The sequence below is a fragment of the Sebastes fasciatus genome, chromosome 18 (genome assembly GCF_043250625.1).
Source record: "Sebastes fasciatus isolate fSebFas1 chromosome 18, fSebFas1.pri, whole genome shotgun sequence".
Classification (NCBI taxonomy): Eukaryota; Metazoa; Chordata; class Actinopteri; order Perciformes; family Sebastidae; genus Sebastes; species Sebastes fasciatus.
In genome coordinates, this window is record NC_133812.1 from 14,562,313 (window position 1) to 14,585,230 (window position 22,918).

Sequence of the window (22,918 nt, forward strand, 5' to 3'; positions counted from 1 at the left end):
AAATCACTGGCTACTGAGTCACATTAATTATACAGTCATTTTACAGCAGCATATTGCTACATCACAGTAATCTGATAGCATATCTAACTGTAAAGTTACAGTATACAGCCGTCATTTTACTATAATTAACTGTAAAAATGACAGTAACTGTGTAAATTGTCAAAGTAATGCAACTACTACCCAGTAATTTACTGTAAACTCAAACTAGTAGAGATGAAGTTGAGTTTTAAAGCAAGCAAAACTCATTAACGCATGCCTCATTAACAATTAACAACAGTGATGATGATGAAACTGTAAGAGTAACACAAGCGCACGCAGAGACAAACACACACACATACACTTCTCACCTCTTAAAATGCAGACTGCTGCTGTCAAATAAATAAAAAGAAAGTAAATACAAATCAAACAGCTGGACAACATCTGATACACCACAGTGACAGCGATCGTGTGTGTCTAAGCAAGTGAGAGGATGAGCAAGAAAAAAAGAGATTCACATACACACGTGTATAAAGTGTGTGTGTGTGTGCGTATGTGTGTGTTTGTGTGTTTCAGAAACAACGCCACTTGTTTGGAATATGAGATTAATTGACTGAACAACCTTCTCAGAAAACAAAAGACAGCAGGAGAGAAATAGAGCTATACACGCATAAACATACCGCACAAAGAATAAAGGAAAGTGGAAAAATATGGAAGTAGAGAATACAAAACAAATTTGAGCGCTACCCAGTCTGCAAGTCAACCTTTGAGAGCGCACAGGCACAGATTTGTAAGAGTAGAATTAGATTTGTGCACAAGGGAGGACAGAATCGTTAGCGTAAAGTAAGGAATAGGGATTCTCACATTCATAATGGTCAAGGCTGCACATGTTCACTTTTGTCAATCAGAACCCTCTGAGTGCAAACTCACACTGAGAGCACAGCATCACCTGTTCAATTTGACCTGGAAGTGAAAGGTCATCCTGTGACACCCTTCCCTCTACTTTCAAAATAAAGCCTGGGATGGTGGTGTTTTTTATACACCAAAAGGAGACAAAGAGCGGTATTTGGTGTCAGTAATATCTTAAAAATCAAAATGCACTGACATTAAAGGTACAGTGCGTCGGATTTGGCGGTATCTAGTGGTGTGGTTGCATATTGCAACCAACTGAGTACCCCTCCACTCACTCCTCCCTTTCCAAGACTGCGGTAACGTGAAACGCCGAGTGCAAAACTGTGGTAACGCCGTTCTCCTCGCTCAGAAGTCATCCTTACCATAATACCACTACTTTAGAAGCAACAGAAGTGAGATGGCGACTGGCCGTACCACTGTTTTGCACTCTGTGGCTCACGTTACTGCAGTTTCACAAGCATGTCAGAGAACTACGGTGGCCTTCAGGTAACGTAAAAACATGAAAGGGCTAATTCTAAGCTAACGGAAACACAACAATTCTTAGTTTCAGGTGATTATACACTAATGAAAACATCGTTATGAATATTATATTCCATTACTGTTAAGAGATCCACGAAATGTTACACACTGTACCTTTAAATAACTAAAATCATATTCTGTTTGTTGGCAAATGATCTAGTTTTTAAGCCATCATGGCAAGTCATTTTGAGTACAAGTACTGCAGCTACATATCCTGGCCGTGTTAACTTCTACTTCTAGTGTGAGTTTTTGAACCAGATGTTGGATTTTGTTACTTCTTCTTTTTGCATTTGTATGATTAATTTTAACAAATAAAATGATTTGAACCATTATAAGAAAACAAAATTATGAATGAGGCTCATTGTCACTGAGCTCAATGCTGCCCTCAGCAACCTAATGAGTGTAGCTGTGATCTGATCTGAAGTCACAAAATGTATGCAAAATGCAAAAGTGAGATACCCCTGCCTCTCTCTATAATGAGTATAGATGGATATTTCTCTGAATGATTGTGTTGAACACAGTTGCAATGGAGCTTCTTTCTCTTCAACTCTTCAAATGCTAATAAGAGGCAACTAGCTAAGAGTTTAAAATGTCAGCCAATCTGGCAACAATATAGCGCAGATATCTTTGTGCTGAGTTAACTTATGTCATCAGAGAAATATGCAAGAACATGCATTTACGCTCGGTATTACTATTTAGCTGATATGATAATTCGATAATGAAATGCTACAGCCAGACATCTGTTTGTGATTACCCCATAAAGGTGAGGTGCTGTTGTGTCTGTCCTCTGCTACTAAGTGGACCTGTCTGTTAGCTGCACCGGAGCTTGGGTCACACTCACACACAAACAAACACACACACACACTAATGAGCTAATACACACACACACACACACACACACACACACACACTTGTCTGCTTCCTGCCTTGGGACTTGGGGTTCAGAGGATCTTAAGGGTCTCTTGAGATTTGATGTTAGGCGTGTGTGTGTGTGTGTGTGTGTGTGTGTGTGTGTGTGTGTGTGTGTGTGTGTGTGTGTCAGGGCCTTTTTTTTTTTATCACAACTCACATCTCGCCTTTTAGTCATCTCCTGTTAGCCTCCTGTAGCATTACATCTGAATCTCATGGGAGAACTGACACACACACTTGCGCAAACACAGATTAGGTTGAAATGAGATGCGAGGAGGTGCTGCTAAGGTCAGCTACCTTAATCCTTGACACACACACACACACACACGCAAATACACAAACACCATCATTAGAGTGATATGCCAAATCACAAATCCTAAACAGCCAAACATGTCTGCTCCATTTCATAATTTCACATTCCTTTCTTTGTCTTTCTTTCAGTTTTTCTTCCACTTTACGGTCATAAATAACACCGAAGGCTTTTCATGTTTATATTAAACAAGTATAGTAGATTTGTTGTTGTATATTCTATGCCTGGCTTTCTCTGGGTGTACAGTGTGTGTAAGAGATTGTGCACGTATAAGTCAAATGTTTGTACAAGTTTCCTCCCTGTGCATCAGGCCCACTCCCGGAGGAGGGGAGTATCGGCGGAGTAGCCCAGGAGGAGCCTCGATGCTGGGCCTGGTGGGGGCGACGGCTCCCTGTGGGACCTGGAGGGAGATTGTAGGCTGGAGGGGAAGCAGCCAGGGGAGGACGGGGGTATGCGTAATGTCTTTGCCCAGGAAGGCCGAGATTTCCCTGCATTCGGGGCACTCAACACGTCGCTGGCTATCAGCAGTTCTGGATGGTTTATCCGGAGATATCAGCAGGTTATGTGGGTGTATCGCACTCGAGCCTGGAGTTTGTTCATGTAGACAAGAGCAGGCTAACCCCCCCTCCACAGAGACAAAGAAATACATAAATGCAAAACACACACACTAGTCACAGTGGTGTCTTTAGGGATTGCTCCTATCTCTCTTCCTGGGGTCTGATAATACTCTGTCTCCTTCTGCACAGTGAGCTACAGTAATTACCACTGAATGCCATAGAAAGTTATAGATAATCAGTGTGTATATGTGTGTGTGTGTGTATCAGCGGTCTGTTTGTGAGTGTGCAACTATGAGCTAACCGGACCACTGAGACAGAGGAGATATGATGTGGTGAGATCATTTCATCTGTGAGGGAAAGGAAAATTTTGTTCATTTTTCAAAATAAAAGTGCTGCATTTCAAACATTTGCAAGGAGTACAAATGTTGATAATAAATATAATACAGAATACTCCTAAACAGATTTTTTTCCTCCTTGTTAACTACTCGGGAATTTGTGCACCTTATTTAACGTGATACAAAAATTTCCACATATATAAACACACACACACACACACACACCTGTCGCTCCCCCTCTGAGTAATGAGGAGGAAGAGGATCAAAGCACAGAACCTGATCCAGCCAATAAGAGCGCAGCATTGTTTATCATCCCTCTCCATCATCGCCCTCTGTGTTAACAGCAGCCTGAGTAATCAGGTGTGAATAATATCAGTGACGGTCCAGCATTACATCGCTAATTAGGTGTGTGTAATGATAATCCTGACATTATATCCCCCTTCATTTACAGCGATATAGAGATATGGAATGACTCTGTCTGGAATAAACTTTACTTTGGATATATTTCCCTCGCTTGAAATGATGGTTGATTCTACTGACTCATTATACTTGTTCCTTAATAGGTTTTAAACTTTTTGTCCTTTTAATTGTATATCTGCTTTTATTGTCTTGTGTCAATCCGATCTCACAGGAAGGCGTATAAATAGCGCAACATTTTGGGTCATTTGTACGACGCTTTTCGGGTGTCATTTGTAGGCCATGCAACAAAACTACGGTAACGTCCGTAGTTAGGTTGAGGCAACGAAACCACTTAGCTAGGTTTAAGAAAAACGTTATGGTTGGGTTTAAAATAAGTACGTAAACTTGGGATGCACCAATACCAGATCGGATATCGGGCCGATCGTGACTCAAATAGCTGGATCAGATATCGGTGACAATGGGGCCGAGCTATTCAATCCAATTGTATGTTTATATACTATATACATCATATACTGGAATTTTAATTCCTGTTGAGGTTTTGAGCAATTTGTTTCTGCATTAAAAGGGTTTACACTTGAATTTCAATTCCTGTTCATTTTTAATATTTCTTATCAAGTTGCTGGTGTATGATTTATATATATATATTTATTTGTTACATTTAGTTTTACAAAGTTGAGAAAGCAATGTTTAAGTCAAGCCTGATGTTTCCTTACACATAAAGGAATGATCCCGGTCACTTCCTCACAGTGAGGCGTACAGTTTATTAATTAAAAACTGGTATCGGATCAGTACTCCGTATCGGTCGATACCCAAAGCCCAGGTATCGGTATCAGGACTGAAAAAGTCGGATCGGTGTATCACTAACGTAAACTAAGTAAAATACGTCGGTAAACAACAAATTCCGTATAGAGAACCTTTAAAAGGTGAAAATTAATGAATGAATTAAACATATTAATGTTTAATGCAGGTTTTACTCATGATTGTATGACACTAAGGAGCCAAACAACTCTACATCTCAGTTTAACCTGCCTGTATACCACTTTAAAATGCAGGTATTAGTGTGTAAACAGGATTGAGTGTGTGGCTGCATCTTGGCTGAAAAGTTTGTTTTTTTGCTCAACTGTTTTGACTCTATTTATTTTGGCTAGACGGAGCTGACGAGACATCCAACAACACAGAGTGGAGTCAGTAGTGGGGACAGTGGAGGCAGGGGGGGGGGATCACAGAGGAGGAAGAGGGGGCAAACGGCTGCTGTGAAGGATTTAGTAGGGTGCTGGGAGTTCTGGTCTGTTGGAGGATTAAACCACACACACAAACTGTGTGAGATAGAAAGCTGAGCAGTGTCCCTCTCTCTGTTTATAAAGCGTATAGCCTCAATCACAGTGACACAGACCAGACCTTTGACTCTGAAATCCAGCACTGTCCTATACACTGCCCTACTGCCCAGTGCTGACAAGTGAAGCCACACGCACACACACACTACACACACACACAGTTTTTATCTGTGCATCCGATCACCAGGCCAGAGGTTGCAGCAGAGGTTAAAAAAGTGCCATACTGTAGCGGGACACATGCTCACACACAAACACACTCAAACTGCAGCTGCATCGCGTCTCACTTACTTCCGACAGGCCACTTTGGGCACTCTGCCAATTCAAGTTCAAGCCGATACCACTTGAGTAACGGTGTGTGTATGTGTATTCTGAACGCAGCCATCAATGCAGCAGGGCCTTTTGGAAAGTACAGCCGCAAAGTCAGTCCTAAATGTTGTTAATCTCTTAGTTGGTTTTCTCTGCAGTCTGCACCGTGTTACTGTTACTGTTACTGTTACTGTTTCTCTCTCTTTTCCTTTCCCATGGTTGATTTGTTACTGACCTCCATCTGCCTGTATTTGACGTCTTCTTTTCTCTATAACAAATGGCTTAAAGAAACTCTAAGTAGAGGAACAGCTCACTAAAGGTGTGTTCGGACACATTTTTGCCTGTCTGTGTTCATTTGCCGACTCTACCAACACATTCTCATCCCAACTCGCCACATACGGCCGCTTTGTCACACCCCTTGGCATCACTTTAGGTTTAGGCTACAAAACCACTCAGTTAGGTTTACGAAAAAACTACATGTTTGAGCTTAAAACTGCTACGTTTGTACAGTGAAAATGAAACTGAACGTTGTGAATACGGGACATAAACGAACAGCTGATTGTAAAGTGATTTTCAGTTTTTGTGTTCTAGTCAAAACAGCACGTTGTTCCTGTCTTCTGATTGGTCGGTGAGGTGAGAAAAAAAACGTTCAAGCAACGCTGCAGAGGCATTTCACAGATTCTAACATTCTCCAACATATCACAGGATTTCTTCAAATACGTTCCATCCGTAATACATATTGCAAACCGAATACATTTACCACAGATACACACACATTATGCAGATAATGTGTGCACACATTCCAGAGACCAATACACTCCGACTCCCTCGCACTGTCAGGACAAGACTTCCAGGTCATTAACCGACACTGTGACAGAATATCAGTCTTATTCTGGAGAATCACTGTCTGCCTCCCTCCGGATGTTCCTGTCACTGAATATCAAAGGACTGTACTGTTTTTGAAATATAATATGATATTTCCACTCCCATAAACATCTTCATAATTCTCTCTTATTGCCCAGTTTGTGCGACACATCCTGATCCCCCCGGCTTTCTCCACTCCCTGCTGCACTTTCTGCAACCTCGCTTTTAGTTATTTCACTTTGATTTTTGTGCTTTTTTTAGAGGTACTTGAACTGAGGCGGAAACCAATGTGTGCTTACGTGTGTGTGTGTTGGGGGAGTATGGCTGTGATAAGGGACAGGGAACTGGAGTGCTTAGACATAGATGGATGATGTTTTTCTCACCCCCAGCCTCACTCTGAGATTACAGTTTCTCATTCTGTTCTTCACAGCCACCAAGCAACTATACTTTTTTCTTTTTTCCGCTTTTTTCAGTTTTTTGCCAATAAATAAAACAATATTTTGCTTCACATTATTCAACTGTTCCTCTCTGTATTGTATTGTCCCCATGATGATTTGACCTTTTCAGTTAAGTTTAGAAAAATTGGGTGAGGAAAGAAGATGAGAAAAGTAGTTTTTATGAAAGTGAAAGTGAGAATATTCCCTTAAAAAATAAAATTTGATAGAGGTCAAAGGGAATCTTAATCTTCATAACCAAGTTAGAGCACTGCTGATAACCACTCTTCACAGTGAAGATATAGTAGCTTTAAGCCGCAATAACATCTTTTCCTTGTTTTCAGTTTCCATTTTTAGTTTTTTTACTCCATTTCATCCCACAATACCATCTTTTTAATGTATTGTAGAGACTCTTTATACATTTTAAAGTTGAATTGAAATTTGAAATCTCACTTTTTTGTGTAAGGAAACAATGATTTTTTGGACATATTTGTGGAAAGAGTACCAAAGCTTCAGGCCTCGATGGGTGTGTACTATTAGTGTAATATTTGTCATACATTATAGATAAGATGGGGTCTAGTTAGCATTAGCTGTCTCTCTTTCATGGGTCTAGTTGTGGTGGCAGCAGATAACCATAGACTGTATATAATAAGTGGGTGTAGTCACCGTGACATCACCTAGTTTGGTATTTTGGCCGTCACCATCTGGGTTTTTTGCAACCAGAAGTGACATGAGAGGGTGGAGCTAAGTACAAAAGAATAAGGAAAAAGACATTTTTAGGCGACAAAATGTTACAATTAACTTTCATGAACTGAAAACACTGCGAAAGGGTTAAAGTTGTAAGACGTAACCACAACAACAAACGCCCAGACCAGACAACGCGATGGTGGCGACCTGTCAATCACAAGGTAGCCACGCCCTAAAGCACACCCTGCTTTATGGTCTATTTGACTCTAAATGGGACCATAATTTACTAAATGAACATCATGCTGTATCGAAGAAGACTTGAAACTAATGATTGAGACCATAAACTCATGTTTACAAGGTTTGTTGAGGTTATAAATCAAGTGAGAAGTAGGTTAATTTCTTATAGACTTCTATACAATCAGACTTCTTTTTGCAACCAGAGGAGTCGCCCCCTGCTGGCTATTAGAAAATAATGCAAGTTTAAGGCACTACTGCATTGGCTTCACTTTTCAGACCCGTAAGTTTCCCACTGCAAATAACCAAGCTGTCAAAAATCAGAGAAACAGGTAGTCCTGTGACCTAAGAAGCCTGGTCAATGGCTAACAACATCGGCTCCCAGCTGATTAACTGCCTGTGATGGGAATTGAAGTAATAAACCATCTTTAGTGCTCACCAACTGAGATATACACCAAGGATAAATATACAGACTTCTTAGTGAAAATTAATATTGTGTTCAGTCGGAAAATGTTTGTATGTTTTGGAGCAAGGACACTTAATGCCTTTGTCATCACAGATACAATATTAATTGTTCTCCTACAGGACATTCCCATAACAATTTCACATAGTAGGTCCACCGTTTCTCAACATTAACAAAGGTGTTTGTGTGTGAGACAGAGAGAGAAATGATGATAATGACCCGAGGCATCAGGTGTCCCCCTCGGTGGCCCTTCAAGCAACATCTGGAACCCGTCCCTTCGTGGTGACATCACACAACCAGCCTGACCTTTGACCCCAAACCGGCTAATTAGCAGCACGTCCCTCCATAACTGCCAGGGTCCCCTCTTTTTTCTCTCTCCATCTTCCTCATTAACCCCCCCTCCCTCTCCACCTGTTGCCTCATGTCACTGTGCGTGTGACCGAGTGGGAAAAGATTTCCTAAATACTCGCTACATTCTTTTGCCATTCACATGAAGAGCCTTTAGCTAGTACAAAAGATAATTATGATGGCATTACATCAGGGTCTGTGTTTTATTGACGCACACAGTGGGGAGAAAAAGGGCTGTGCTCTGTTTCTTGAGCTATTTTAGTTCATCCTCCTCTCCCTGACACTCTCTCTCTACTCTCTGGTGGATCCATGTATCTCAGAGGTGATCATCAATCTAGCAGACTCTATTATTACTTTTCCACAAAGTGCTTTGATTTCCAGCCCACCCAGGAGATTAAGCCCCCTCCTTCCTCTCTTTCCTCTCCCTCACCTATCTAGTCCTTTCTTTCTTTATGTCTGCTCTGTGTAGCGCTCTCTCTCTCTCTCTTTTCCTCGCAGTATCAGTCCTGTGAACTTCTTTCCAAAATGTGTTCTTCTCTTTCTAATTTCCAACTGGATCCAAAATGCAGCTCCACATTAAGTGTGTTTCTGTGTCGATTCTAGTGGCTAAAACGTATGGTGGTGGTTGTGCCTGTTTAGATGCACTGTGACACCGGAAGCAAAGAGGTTAAAGGTCAGCTCTCAAGAGACACACCTCTCACCCTCGCACACGCTTCAGCTGGGCAGGCAAAGGCGTTGTGTTCACACAAACACAACCGTGCATCCAAGCAAAAAAGATCTGCAGCCTCATGCAAATGTGCACACATGACATGTTTCAGTCTCTCCCTCACAATGAACGATGTATATCAAAAGGAAGTCAGCGAGATGCAAGTGATAATCATCAGTATTCTCCTGGTGCAACCCCAACATTTTCCACTTAAAGCAGCTCCAGAGACTTTGTTGTTTGGACTTGGCCCTGAGTGGACCGGTGCATGGAGCATCGGTGTGGAATGATGTGGAAGGCCAAACAGGGGATTGTGGGTGCCGGGTATCCATTACATCAGAGGGGACCAAGGCGCCAGTTTGCCATTTGAGACGTGATACCCCCCTTGTCCTTGCACTTTATCCCGTTAACTGGCAAGATGTGCTGAAAGTTATGTGGGCCCTGTGAGTGCAACAGGCCAATACCAAATACTTTGGAATTTTAATTGTAAGGTAAATTCTGTAAGAATTAAATGATTTATGATTTATTAAATAGTAAAAAAGAGCACATTTTATACAGTATTTTAGATTTACAACTTTGGGTTTAAGGAGCAACACAACCTCTTTATGATAACATATTATAAAAAAAACCCGCAATATTTGAATTTAGCAATGTTTTGAACTAATTTCTAAGTTATGAGAATAAATATACTTATGCCAATTACATATATATAAGATGATATGTAAAAATAAAGTTTACCAAAGTTTGAAAAACATTTGGCTGCAGGTATTTTTTTTCTTCAGGTTTTAAAAGGGGCAACAAAAAAGGGCCTTGCCACCACTTCAAAAAAAAACTATCATTCCCAAATTATTATTATTATTATTATTTATTTATTTATTTAACATCTGTAATATTTATGACCACGTGAGCTTTACAGATTACAGATTGAGCCTGCATGTGTTTCGGAAAAAAAAAAAAAAGATTTCTTAAGGCACTTTGTATGAGACACGAGGGAGGCATAGCTCTTAAACCTCATAACAACAATTATATTGTACATAAATTTAGGAAATTAAGGCAATAAACATAATACACATTATAAATCATGAACAACTAACATTCAGAAACAACTCATGTGCCACAACATCTTATGTAATTATCCATGAATATCCATATTATTAACAGATAGATAAATAGAAAAATATAATAATAAATAATCTGTGCAAGGTTGAAAGGTGTCAATCTCATTTTCAACACAAGTACGAGTGTATATAGTTATGGTATAGGCACCAGACTTTACAGTTAGGTCATTCATATTATGTAGCTCACAAAGTAATATTCAGGTCTCCCTTTAAGTTTCTAAAAAGGTCAAGGGGCTCCTTGTGTAAATAAGATGATTTTTATAGGTCTAATTAATCCATCTCTTTGCAATTTTCCAAAAGGGATGGATACTTAAAATAAACTATCTGTTCTGCATATTTCCTGGGGATCCATCCAGGGTCCCTTGGGAACCCTTTGTGGACCAGCATGTTATAGACCAGCACCATGTGTCTCCTCCCAGCATGAGGTAACGCCCTCTGCAGCCTTTATATGAAGATATAAAGTCTGCTCCTCTCTTCACAGCAGAGTGAGCAGTAGATGAACACCATCTCCAAAGGCTTGTAGTGTGTTTTGTCCACCCTCATCCTCCCATGTGTTAAACCCAGCTCCAGGTCAGGAGACAAGTTCACCATGTCCACCGGGTCTCAAAGCGACATCGACGACGAGCTCCTGGACGGCATCCTGAAGTTCGGCTCCAACGAGGAGAGCACCGAGGAGAGCTCCTCCAACTGCGAGGGCACAAACGACGCACCAAGCAAGAAACGGAAGACCCGGAAAAGTGCATCCAAAGGTGGGGCTGTGCAGCAGGAGGGTAAACCTGTGCAGAGGAACGCTGCCAACGCCAGAGAGAGAGCCAGGATGAGAGTCCTGTCCAAAGCTTTCTCCCGGCTGAAGACCACCTTACCCTGGGTACCTGCGGACACCAAGCTCTCCAAACTGGACACGCTGCGTCTGGCGTCCAGCTACATCGCGCACCTGAGGCAGATACTGGCCAACGACAAATATGAAAACGGATTTATCCATCCTGTTAACCTGGTGAGCATAGATAGGTGGAGGTGGAGGTGGAGGAGTAACACAGCTGGAAGTTTATTTATGGTATAGAGAAAGAATGTGAGGGATAGTTAAAGTGAAGTTTGACATGATAAAAATGTGATTTTTTTTTAAACCATTATGGTTAGTTTGCCTAATAATAACAATATCATTCACTGATTATTTTTTATTATTCAAGGATGCACCACTGGAATTAATAGGTTTATTAGGATTTTTTTTAATCTGGGTTGCAGACTGCTATAGGCCTCAAATGCTTGGTACCAAGGTGACACATGAGGGTGATAGCTGATGGGTTGAGGTGGAGGGGTAACACAGCTGGATGTTTATTTATGGTATAGAGAAAGACATATATGTGAGGGATAGTTAAAGTGAAGTTTAAAAAGTTGGCCTACATTCTTAAAATTGTGCATTTTTTTAAACTATTATGGTTAGTTTGCCTAATGATAACAATATATATATATATTTTTTTATGTATACTTTATTTTTTCCCTTTTTTCAAGGCTGTTTTCATATATGCAATCCACTGTTTGTAATTACAACAGTCTATAAACCAACTTTTAGGTAGATGAGCTTTACAGACAAACCCATCAAGTACACTAGAGAAAACAACCTCAACATTCAAAACCTATAATAACAATATCAGTCACTGATTATTTTTTTTATTATTCAAGAATGCACCACTGGAATTAATAGATTTATTAGGATTTTTTTTAATCTGGGTTGCAGACTGTTATAGGCCTAAAATGCTTGGTACCAAGGTGAGACATGAGGGTGATAGCTATGGTGAAGCAGGTGCAGATACTGGCCAACGACAAATATGAAAATGAATATATCCATCCAGTTAACCTGGTGAGACTGGGGGGTATAGATAGGTGGAGGTGGAGGGGTAACACAGCTGCAAGTTTATTTATGGTATAGAGAAAGAAATGTATGTGAGGGACAGTTAAAGTGAAGTTTAAAAGGTTGGCCTACATTCTTAAAAGTAAGATAAAATAAGATTAACCTTTATTAATCCCTGGAGGGAAATTCAGGTGTCAAAGCAGCAACATCAGCCAAACAGAGTGAAACACAGGAGAGGTAAAGGTATACAAAAATTATGAAAACAATAATAGAGATATAAAAGATACAGAGTGAATGGGTGAACATAGTGTGTACAGTCCGTCAATAAATAAATGTAGTATGTGCAATAAATAAATGTATTATGTGCATATGTGCAGTCTATAAAGTGGTATATAGGATGTATAGTGTGAAGTAAGTGTAAAGTGCGCCACTGGTTAGAGTCCAAGATGGTGGCAGATAGTGCATGTTTAAAGGCAGATAGTGCATGAACAATTATGGTTAGTTTGCCTTATAATAACAATATCAGTCACTGATTATTTTTTTTTATTCCAGGATGCACCACTGGAATTAATAGATTTATCAGGATTTTTTTAATCTGGGTTGCAGACTGTTATAGGCCTCAAATGTTTGGTACCAAGGTGATAAATGAGGGTGATAGCTTTTGTGAAGCAGGTGCATGAGAGGGTAAAAGCAACAATTGTTATTTATGGTGACTGTTTTTAGGCAAAATCTGACTCAGAAGCAATTATCACCCTTTATGAAGCATAATTCACAATTAGCCTAATTTCATTCGATATAATGCATGATTCAGCACAACATTGGGCCTTAAATGATTAAATGAAAAAAGCTTCAATAAGTGTGCTATAGATATCACTTAATATCTCCAAATAATTTGAAATATTTTATCATGATATAAGAAAACAATCGGGAAAACACTATAATCTCACTGTTAAACCTATATGAGGTACATTTTATAACATTGTATAATAACAAAAAAAAAAACGTTTTCATTCAATGCGTAAACATCTGGCGATTCCTGCCTGTAATTCATTATGTTCTCAACTGATCCTTACAGGTGATTAATTGACACATAATGGGTCTTTAATGACGTGATGAATTTATATTCTAAGAAGCTGTTGGTCCTATAATTAAATGCATTTCCCTCCGCAGACGTGGCCTTTCATGGTTGCAGGTAAACCGGAGAACGAGTTGAAGGAGATGATGAACACAACGAGGTTATGTGGAACAACTGCGTCTTGACGAAACCAAGCAGGAAACCTCCAAAAGAGACAATGATTTTCCAAGACAAAATTGTGACTTGTGACATGCGCGTCTCATCTCTGCAGACTTTTGAGTGGGAATAACGGAGAGAGTCTCTCTTTCGTTCCTGTAAAGACAATTTTATTTAAATGCATCCTGCCACATATCGTTGTCTTTGCTGGTTCAAAGATAAACTGCTTTAAATTGCTTTTTTTTATACTCTGCAGATGCATTTTTTTTTTTTTTTTACTCATGCAGGCCTGTTTCGTGATGGATGGATGTGCACATGAAAAGTGTCCAAATGGTTGTACAGATTGTATATAAAATATATTTGTATCACTTTTACAACTTGTGTACTTTTTTATTATTATTATTCCGTTTAATTCTGTTTTATTCCTGTGTGTGTGGGCCGATGCTTTGACCTTTATAGTAACCCCTGTTATCACTCCACTCCTTCAGAATAGCAGAACCTGAGCACCAGATAAGTCTCTCTCTGTTGTTTTTCTAAAAGATAACAATTGGACGTGGTTGTCATTACATAAACAAACCTTCAAAAGATTATTTGGGACCTTAAAAGCAGTTCTTGTAGTTTAAACAAGTCAAATTAAGTTTATCTCCCTGCCAATTTCATTGATAAATGCACCAAAAAAATACCATTTATGATCAGCTAGTATAATTCCACTTGTAAATGTCTTAATTGTTAGGCCATAAATTATGTAAAGCTTTTGCTTTATTTACTGCCAAGAACTTCACAAGTTTATTTCTGAAACAATATCACAATGAAATAAGTGACAAATATGAGTTTGAGCCCATAATTACATTTAGGATAATTAACTGTGCTGATTGGATAGACTATTTAGGATCCAGCCAATCAGAAGAGAGGAGTGGAGGTCAGGGGAGATTATTTTTTTTAGACATTTTAAAAATTGTAGAAAAGCTGCTGGTTGAGCTTTAATCCCGCCCAGACCAGTTGTTTTAATTCGCTCGGGTTATGACCGCTATGTTTACATCATGCAGACAGTTATTTATGCAGTCTGACACGAGGCCCCTCTCTCTCTCTCTCTCTCTCTCTCTCTCTGTTTTACATGGAATCCCTCCTTTCTCCCCCTTTCTGTCCATCTCTATATCTCTCACACTTACACTGTTAAGAATTTCCCAGTAAAATAACAGTAAAGAACCTGCAGCAGGGTTTCCTTTATGTTACTGTAAAATTAGCATTATTATACTGTCGCTGAAATGTACAGCTTTGTACTGTTAATGAAAAATACAGTTTGAACTTTTTTTTTTATTAATTTCACAGTATTTTACAGTTAATTTACTGTTTAAAGATACATTATATAGCTGTTTTTCACCTTTCTTTTACATTATCTTACTGATTTGTTTTAATGCACTATTTAGGTTGTATTTTTTTTAAACATACATTTTAATAAACATTATTTTTTGCCTAGATGAATAGACTTAGCAGGTTACAGATCATAGGAATAGTCACACTAAGTACAATTAAAGGCACTTGTTAGGAAAAAGGCTATAATAGACTTGTTGACACTTTTCCCAAAATGTGTGTCTATAGCTGGCTACAAGTACAGAATGCAAACCATAACAACATATGAGTGAAGAACAATAAAGCTAATTCACAGATTTTTCAATCATGTACAATGTACAAGCCTCACGTGTGCAGATCAGGTCCCAGAATTAAATAAATACTGCATGAAACTGTTACTGATGATACTTTAGACAGTTGATCAGCAGTAAAGTGATGTTTTTTAAGAATGCATTATAGTTCAATTAAAAAACGGCCTATGAGCGTAATCTAACAGGTTTTCTTTTTTATTAACAGTAAAGCACTGTTTTTAGCAATAACAGGTTAATACTGTTGGAATCCTGCTGTAAATTAACAGCAATTGTTTACAGTGTAGGCCTATACTCTCTCTAACAGCATGCATTCACTGGGTAAGAAAGCATAACCTTCATTCCTTACATTCATTCCTCTTTTTTTTTCATTTTTAAAATTTTCAATAAAGGTTGAGTATTCCTGATTTCTGCTTTAATTGGCATTTTAAAAAAAAATAATAATTTCACTTTGCATTTTGACTGCTTTAGCCGACAGTTAATGTGTTTTTTGTTCGGTTCCAGAACTTGATTTGAGGTAATTTTTCAGAAAATGACTTATAATTATTACATAAAATATACAAACCTGATGTTAATATTACATTTGTACTATTTTACAGACAAGCAAAATTGCATTATTTTTCTTTGAGTCATGTACTTGTCTTTTTTTATTATTTATTTTACCTATACTCCAGGGGTTCTCAAACTTTTTGGGGCCAGGGACCCCTTACAGGGGAGAACATTTCCCAACGACCCCCTCATAGTTGTACCACCGATTAAGCATATTCTTACTACCATTTATACTCTTAGATGCCATTGGAACTATTTGTATTCTACAAGTTTTTCAACCAAAATACTTCAGACCTGTTTCATAGATTTGTGGAATGGGTTAGGTGATGGGTTGAAACGGAGCACAAATATAAATCACTTTAAAAAGCTATACGAAAAATATATTTTTGGGAGGTATATGGTTGAGGAAGAGTTGTGATAAGGGTTGGTTTATATCTACTTTTTAACTCCGGATGGATATGTGGGATGTAAATAAACTCGGGATGCTGTTTATATATTTAATTTGGGATGTAAATAAATCTGGGATAGTTTATATATTATATTATATTATCATTCTATGATATATGAGTTATTAGAGAAGTGAGAAAGGGGTAGGGGAATATAAGTTTTACTTCTACCTACTCTTTATCGGACACTATTACTCTTGTTTGTTATTATTTTGTATCTGTTTTTATTTATTTTTATGTTCGAAATAAAGTCTTTCATTCTTTCATTTATTCACAGTGATAAACGGAAACATTTCAATTTGAATCATGTTAAGATAAGATGAGAAAATTCTTTGTTAGTCCGGCAGCGGGGACATTTGCAATGTTATTAAATGTTAAAACCAGTTAGATACCTTTAAACAGAGGGTGATTTTAATCAAATTGCATTTGGACTCAACTTGACAGCATTTATTGACGACATTTCAAGTAATTGATCTTATAAGCTTTCAGAAAATGAACAGTAGCAAGTCTCGCAGAGTCCTGAGATAAATCCAGATATTCATAATTACCAGTCTAAAGCTGACTTTCAGTAAGTGTTTCAACTTAAAAAAAATTATGAATTTATTGCTGTGTGTCAGCTGTGGGAGTAATGGACACAATATGCTTGTTTTTAATGATACAGCACAATTTTATAATTTATAGCAAATTGTTTTGCGGACGCCCAGACGGAGTGCCCAGACGGAGTGCCCAGACTCCCCTTTAAGAATCACTGCTTTACTCCATTATATTTCAAAGGTAAATATTGTACTCAGATATACTGTTCACATTTAGTCTACATAACCTTTGATGAGATAATACAATAATGATACATTGTTATAAATCAATATGCAACAAAAGAGCTTGACCATGACCAGCTATAACTATAGTTAGTGGCCTAAATGTTACAACGTTACAGGCAGGGCTGTGGCCAAGATTAGAGAAATGACAAAAACTGAGAATATATATATTTTTTAATGTAAAAGTGGTCCAGTTTAAATATTTTCCATCTATATTTAATCTAGGAATCAGGCTAAAATAACCCCAGTGTGTTATTTTTAATCGTACAGTGTAAACTCCCTTCACATTCACAGAAACATTACAGAGGTCATGACCTCTGTGTCCTCAGTGGCGGAGTTAAAATGCTGCGTACACAGTAATGCCTCAGTAATCCAATAATCTAACACTGACTTGAGCCATTAGACTTCCTAATGAATACTTGTGGTTTTGATACTTCGAGTATATTTTGCCAATAATACTTTTGTGTTTTTACTTAAGACATTTTTGAATGCTGGACTTTTACTTGTACTGGAATATTTTTAGATAATTTTGCTATTTTTACAAAGTAAAATAACGTTAGTTTATTACTGTTTAATATTTCCATTTTATTTAAACTGAGTTTGAAATGTCATTCTTGACTTTTTAAAATAGTGGTTTTATAAAATAATGCTAACTCAAGAACCACTTACTAGCTTTTTCTCCACTTTCAATGGCATCTCGTGGTCTTCACCGACAGATGGACAGTTGTCATGGAGATATTTACATTATTATTGATGTTGCTATTTGCTTAATTCGTCATTATACTTTTCAGTGACTATCAGGAGGGATGTGACTGACTTTAATCACACTTAACTTGTTCCCTTCACTTTGCCCATGTGAAAAAAGGACAGTACCAAGTATCCTTTAATAACAGGAACAATAAGATTGAGTGCTGTAGTAATAAAAGAGTCCCACCGACATCTCTTCAAGGACCCTCACCTAATACATCAGCGGCGGCGTGGCAGGGGCCTCGCCGCCACCTCAAAGGGACCACCGTGGAGAAAATAAACTTGGCCGCCTCTCTCCTGGGGCCAGCTGCAGAGAGCGAAGAGAGGAAGAGAGAGATAGAGAGAAGGGAGGGAGGGGTCTGCATGAGAGCAGAGCCGGGATTCCCATACTTGCTAATTGTTTTGTTGGACGGCTGCCCAAAACTGGGATGTGAAAAAGGTCCACGGACTGAGAGGAGGAAAGAAATCACAAGCTGATCCCATCATGTTTCCCATCTACCCTCAGATCACTTACTTTATATTGTTTTTCAGGGGTGATATGGCTAACGCAGTGTAACAGTGTGAAGGCTATAATCAACAGTTTATACTGTGCATTCCAGCAGTCTGTTTATATATAAATATTGGACAGATATATGAGCCAATGGAGAGACATATACAGCTGTATTTATGATGTTTTTCTTTATACTTTAAAAGTTATTTATTCTGAAGATCTCATCAAGCCCTCTGCAAAAAAACAGCACTCCTTCTCTTATGTTACATCACTATATACTGTACATGTCATTACCATCCAGAAACTCTCCCCAGGTCGCACCCTAATACACTGGTTCCCAAGATGGGGGTCCCGACACCCACTAGGGGTCGCCAAAGCTTCACGGGGGGGTCACGAGGCGTTCTTGATTTTAAGGGGTGTAAGACAACTCATTTTTTAAAATGTTTACAGTTGGCCTATATCTCAGCATTTCATTCATTAATGTTAAGAAAATTAAAAGATTGTTATTTTTAAAGTTTGGATTATTATTTAAGATATAAACAGGATAAGGGCACGGTGAAGACCTGAACTCAAGTTATATTCACAGAGCCTCCTCTCTCTGCTAAACAGCCTCGTCCTGCATTCGAAAAGTATGCAGTTAAAACAACCAGAGAGCTTATAGAATATTGGTAAAGCGTCAGGGAGAAGAAAACACTGAATTTGTCAAAAAAGAAACCTATTGAGTACGTATGATTGCTGAAAATTAAAAAAAAAAAAAAATACACAATACAGAGAATTGTATTTAAAAGTCCCTAAAAAATAACAGGAAAACTCATCTCTATTCACAGGAAATAATCTGCTCAAAATTCATCCAAATCACTCATTTTACACAAACGTCCTGCAGTTATTGTGTTTCACTATTTGGGTTAATTGTACAGTTTATCAGGTGTTCTGTATTGTTGTTGTTATGAATCGAATATAATATAAAATATCCATAAAATATATCGCTTAGTCAGGTGTCGACAGTTTACTTAATGATAGAAAAGGGGTCCCTTAAGGAAAAAGGTTGGGAACAACTGAAATAACACATCCATCTGTGCATGTAGCATCCTAAGACTGCCATCTTCTGGACAAAATATAAGGTGTTTTTGCGGACATCTTGGGACCTGACAATCAAACTTGTGTTATAGTAACATGTAAGTTCAAACAGCGGAAATTTATAAGACACAAGAAACAAAAAATGACAATATTCACAGTGCACAAGAGATGAAAAACATTTATTTGCATGATTATATGGTAAATATTTTACATTGACAGAGTAGCCTTCAAAAACACGGTAATAATTTATCGTATTCGTCATTTATTCAATTTTGATGGATTGTTCCAAATCCTATTAGATCGGCATCAAATACTGAAAAGCAAGAAGCCACTAAATGTGCTGTGCTTGTTTACATTATCATAGACTGCATGCTCTTCTGGGAGGACCAAATATAACTCATCAGCGACATTCAGTTCTAACAGCCTTTGACAAATTCTCAAAATACCCATTATACCTGCTTTGGAAATTAAACATTATGGTTCTCCCGTTATGGAATAGTTTCACTCCCATGCTGCCCTCCTTGTCCGTATGACCATATTGTGGATCTAAAATAGTACACTGCTTTCACCGGTGCAGTGACAAAGCCAGTGGTTGGACTGCAGGCGTTGCCAACATTGGTGAAGGCCTTGCTGAACGTTAGGACTGTTGGAGTATTGCATCTTTTGAGTCTGTCAACGCAGCAGAAAATGCAATCTTTGCACTGATCAGAATATCCACTCAGCTCTCAGTAATGTTCATCCTGTCCATTACAGATGTAAGCTCAATTTCTTGAGCTGTTCTGAGCCCGCAAGTCATCCATCCTGTTTGTCAGCCGAAGACGGTCACTCTGTCTTCTGGACAAAAGCTCAGCGGCCTGGTTTTAAAGATCAACCCCCAGCTCCATACTTTAATTTTCTTCCACTTGTTTTTCACCAGCTCTCAATCTCTCCTCCGTGGCAGTGTGATCTCTCCTCAGCTCCTCGAGCTGGTTTTAGTGAGGAGGAGCTCCAACTTCTGCTCTTCTCCCTGTCTCGATCAGCCTGGCCTCCATGGCCCTCAGCTCCACCTTCTGCTCCCACCACCATGTCCCTCAGCATCCTCACCTCCATCCCCAATGTTAGGGCCGTTGTTGGTTTGATCAGGTTTGGTATCAGGGCCCAGAAGTTGCTTTTTGTTAAGCTGGAAATCGAGGCGTTTGGTCTCCCCTCCTTAACTTGCTCACTCCTCAAGAGTACATGAAACCAACAGGCTGGGCAGCAAAAACAGCAGAACGAGTGCAGGTTTATGTTTTCCGTCTATTGCTGCATCATCAGGGAAAACGGAGATGTATTTATGGGGCTTGGTAACCTATATATAAGCAAAATATGTCATGGAAGCTGCAGCACATGTTTTTGATAAACTGTTTGGCAAGCTCTCTGATTAAAAGAGTAAAAGGTGACACAAAGATAAATAGAGACACGTGTAGCAGGCTAGTCTACATGGTCATGTGAGAAATAGCAGATGGTGCTTCGCTGAGGAGGGTAGATGGTGGGGTCGTTTGGGGATTTAGATACATTTCAACAATTTTTTTTATTATTTGAATATATAATTTCATTGTACATGAATAAATAAGTAGTAGTAGTAGCATCTTTCAAAGTTATTGTTGTTTGCTGCTATATTAAAAGGAACAGTGTGTAACATTTTTGGGGTATCTATTAGTAAAAATAGAATATGATATTCATAACTATGTTTTCATTAGCTTATAATCACCTAACACTAAGAATTGGGTTTTCATTAGCTTAGAATGACCCTTCATATCTACATAGGGAGTGATTCCTCTTCACAGATTCCGCCATGTTTCTACAGTAGCCCAGAACGGACAAACCAAACACTGGCTTGAGAGAGAGGCTTTCACATTTTTACGTTACCCGAAGGCCGCCGTAGTTCTCCAACACGCTTGTGAAACTGCGGGAATGTGAGCCGCAGCGTGTAAAACCGTGGTACCGGAAGCCACTGTCTGATTCCGTTGCTCCCAAAGTACTATTACTATGGTAAGGATAACCTCTGAGTGAGGTGAATGGCGTTACCACGGTTTTGTACACGACAGCTCACGTTACTGCAGTCTTTGATAGGGATTGAAGGGGTTCTCAGTTGGTTGCAATCTGCAACCAGACCAGTAAATGTCGCCAAATCATGCACAGTGTACCTTTAATGCTCTGAATTTCGAATTTAGCACCTTTAATTAATTGTATAGTCATCGGTAAAGAAGATGCTCTTACCTTTATACTTCTATAGTTATGGATGGCTTTGATCTCTGTATTTAGGAGGTGTTCCTTGCAAATGTATGAAAAAAGCGTAATTAAAACTTTCCAATTCTTTGCATATTTTGTCGCTGAAAATCTATAACTTCTACCAGCACTATTTGGGATTTCTCCAATGTCTCTCTTTATCCATCTGTGTGTCAGTTTGTACTGTTTAACTAGAGACTAGTGTCTATCAAAATCACAACATGCTGCTGCTCTCATGAAAGGTCAGCTTCTCTGTAACGAAGCCCCATACGTCTTTATGTTATGTATGTCGAGAAGATTATTATTATTATTTCAAATAACAGCAAAAGTCTTTATTATAATGACTTGACATTATATGACCAGAAGATGGCAGCTTTACAATACTGGTGACATCATTTTAGGTGTTGGAGGGATTCAATTAAATGGATGACTTTGACACAAACTCACTTCATTACCAGCTGCTCCTCAACCTCAGTCCATCATATTATTTTTTCACAATTATTCAAATGCACAATGGATATGTAGCTTTACATCATTTAAGATGGCACACAAATGTCCATCACCATGTAGGAGAAAGTGCAACTGCAAACAATATCTATTTAAACCAGTGGGTGGCAGCAGAGGATCCCCTATATAATGAAAAGTTGTGAATGTCAATAAAAGCAATAAGGGCAAGAAATAGAGGGGAGGGAGAAGTGAGAAATAAAGACGCATCGCATGGATCTTTGAGGATTTAGAGACATCGTAAGATGATGACAGCATGCACAGCAAGTGGACACACTGGAGATGGTAGCAGGGGGTCACTGTTGTGGAGGAGCGAGGAAGCAAACAAGCTCATCGTGCATTTAAAAAATGGCCAGATATACCAACATGACTGAGGTTAGGCAACAGCTGGTAGTGGTGTCAATTTGTATCAGATGGTATAGCAGCCTGGGCAGCCTGGCACAGCGGCCACCAGAGCACAGGAGATGCCAGAGATAGCTGAAGCCTGCCCAGATCACCTACCCATGTTTATTGGCATGCTCACGCTTGTGTGTGTGTGTGTGTGTGTGTGTGTGAGGGATTGTTGGTGTTGGCATCAGTTTGTGCTTATTAAAAGGAGCACAGCAGGTGCCATGAGACTCTTGGCCTTTACGTCACTGCTGGAGTCATCCATGCAGTAAACTATCGGTCTTTATCTCCTTCTGGGTTTTTTTTTTCTGCAGAAAACTACCTTTTGCTCCAACAGGAAGAAGCCCTTTAATTTTTTGACCCTTCCACTCACGGTATTAGGGGTGAAAGAAAAGGATCGATACAGCAATACATCATGGTACCAATACTTTGAAACTTAATCTATTTGACTTAATGTGTATAAGGTGTGTTTTCTCTGTTTACCACGGA

General features: G+C 38.9%; 1 protein-coding gene across 1 annotated transcript; it reads left to right on the forward strand.

Moving 5' to 3' along the window:
* The first annotated feature begins 10,905 nt into the window (after positions 1-10,905).
* On the forward strand, positions 10,906-13,880 carry tcf21 (transcription factor 21). The gene is made up of 2 exons (XM_074615802.1): positions 10,906-11,423; positions 13,449-13,880. The coding sequence occupies exons 1-2, from the start codon at positions 11,019-11,021 to the stop codon at positions 13,536-13,538; spliced, it is 495 nt and encodes a 164-aa protein (XP_074471903.1). The 5' UTR covers positions 10,906-11,018; the 3' UTR covers positions 13,539-13,880.
* Positions 13,881-22,918: the final 9,038 nt, after the last annotated feature.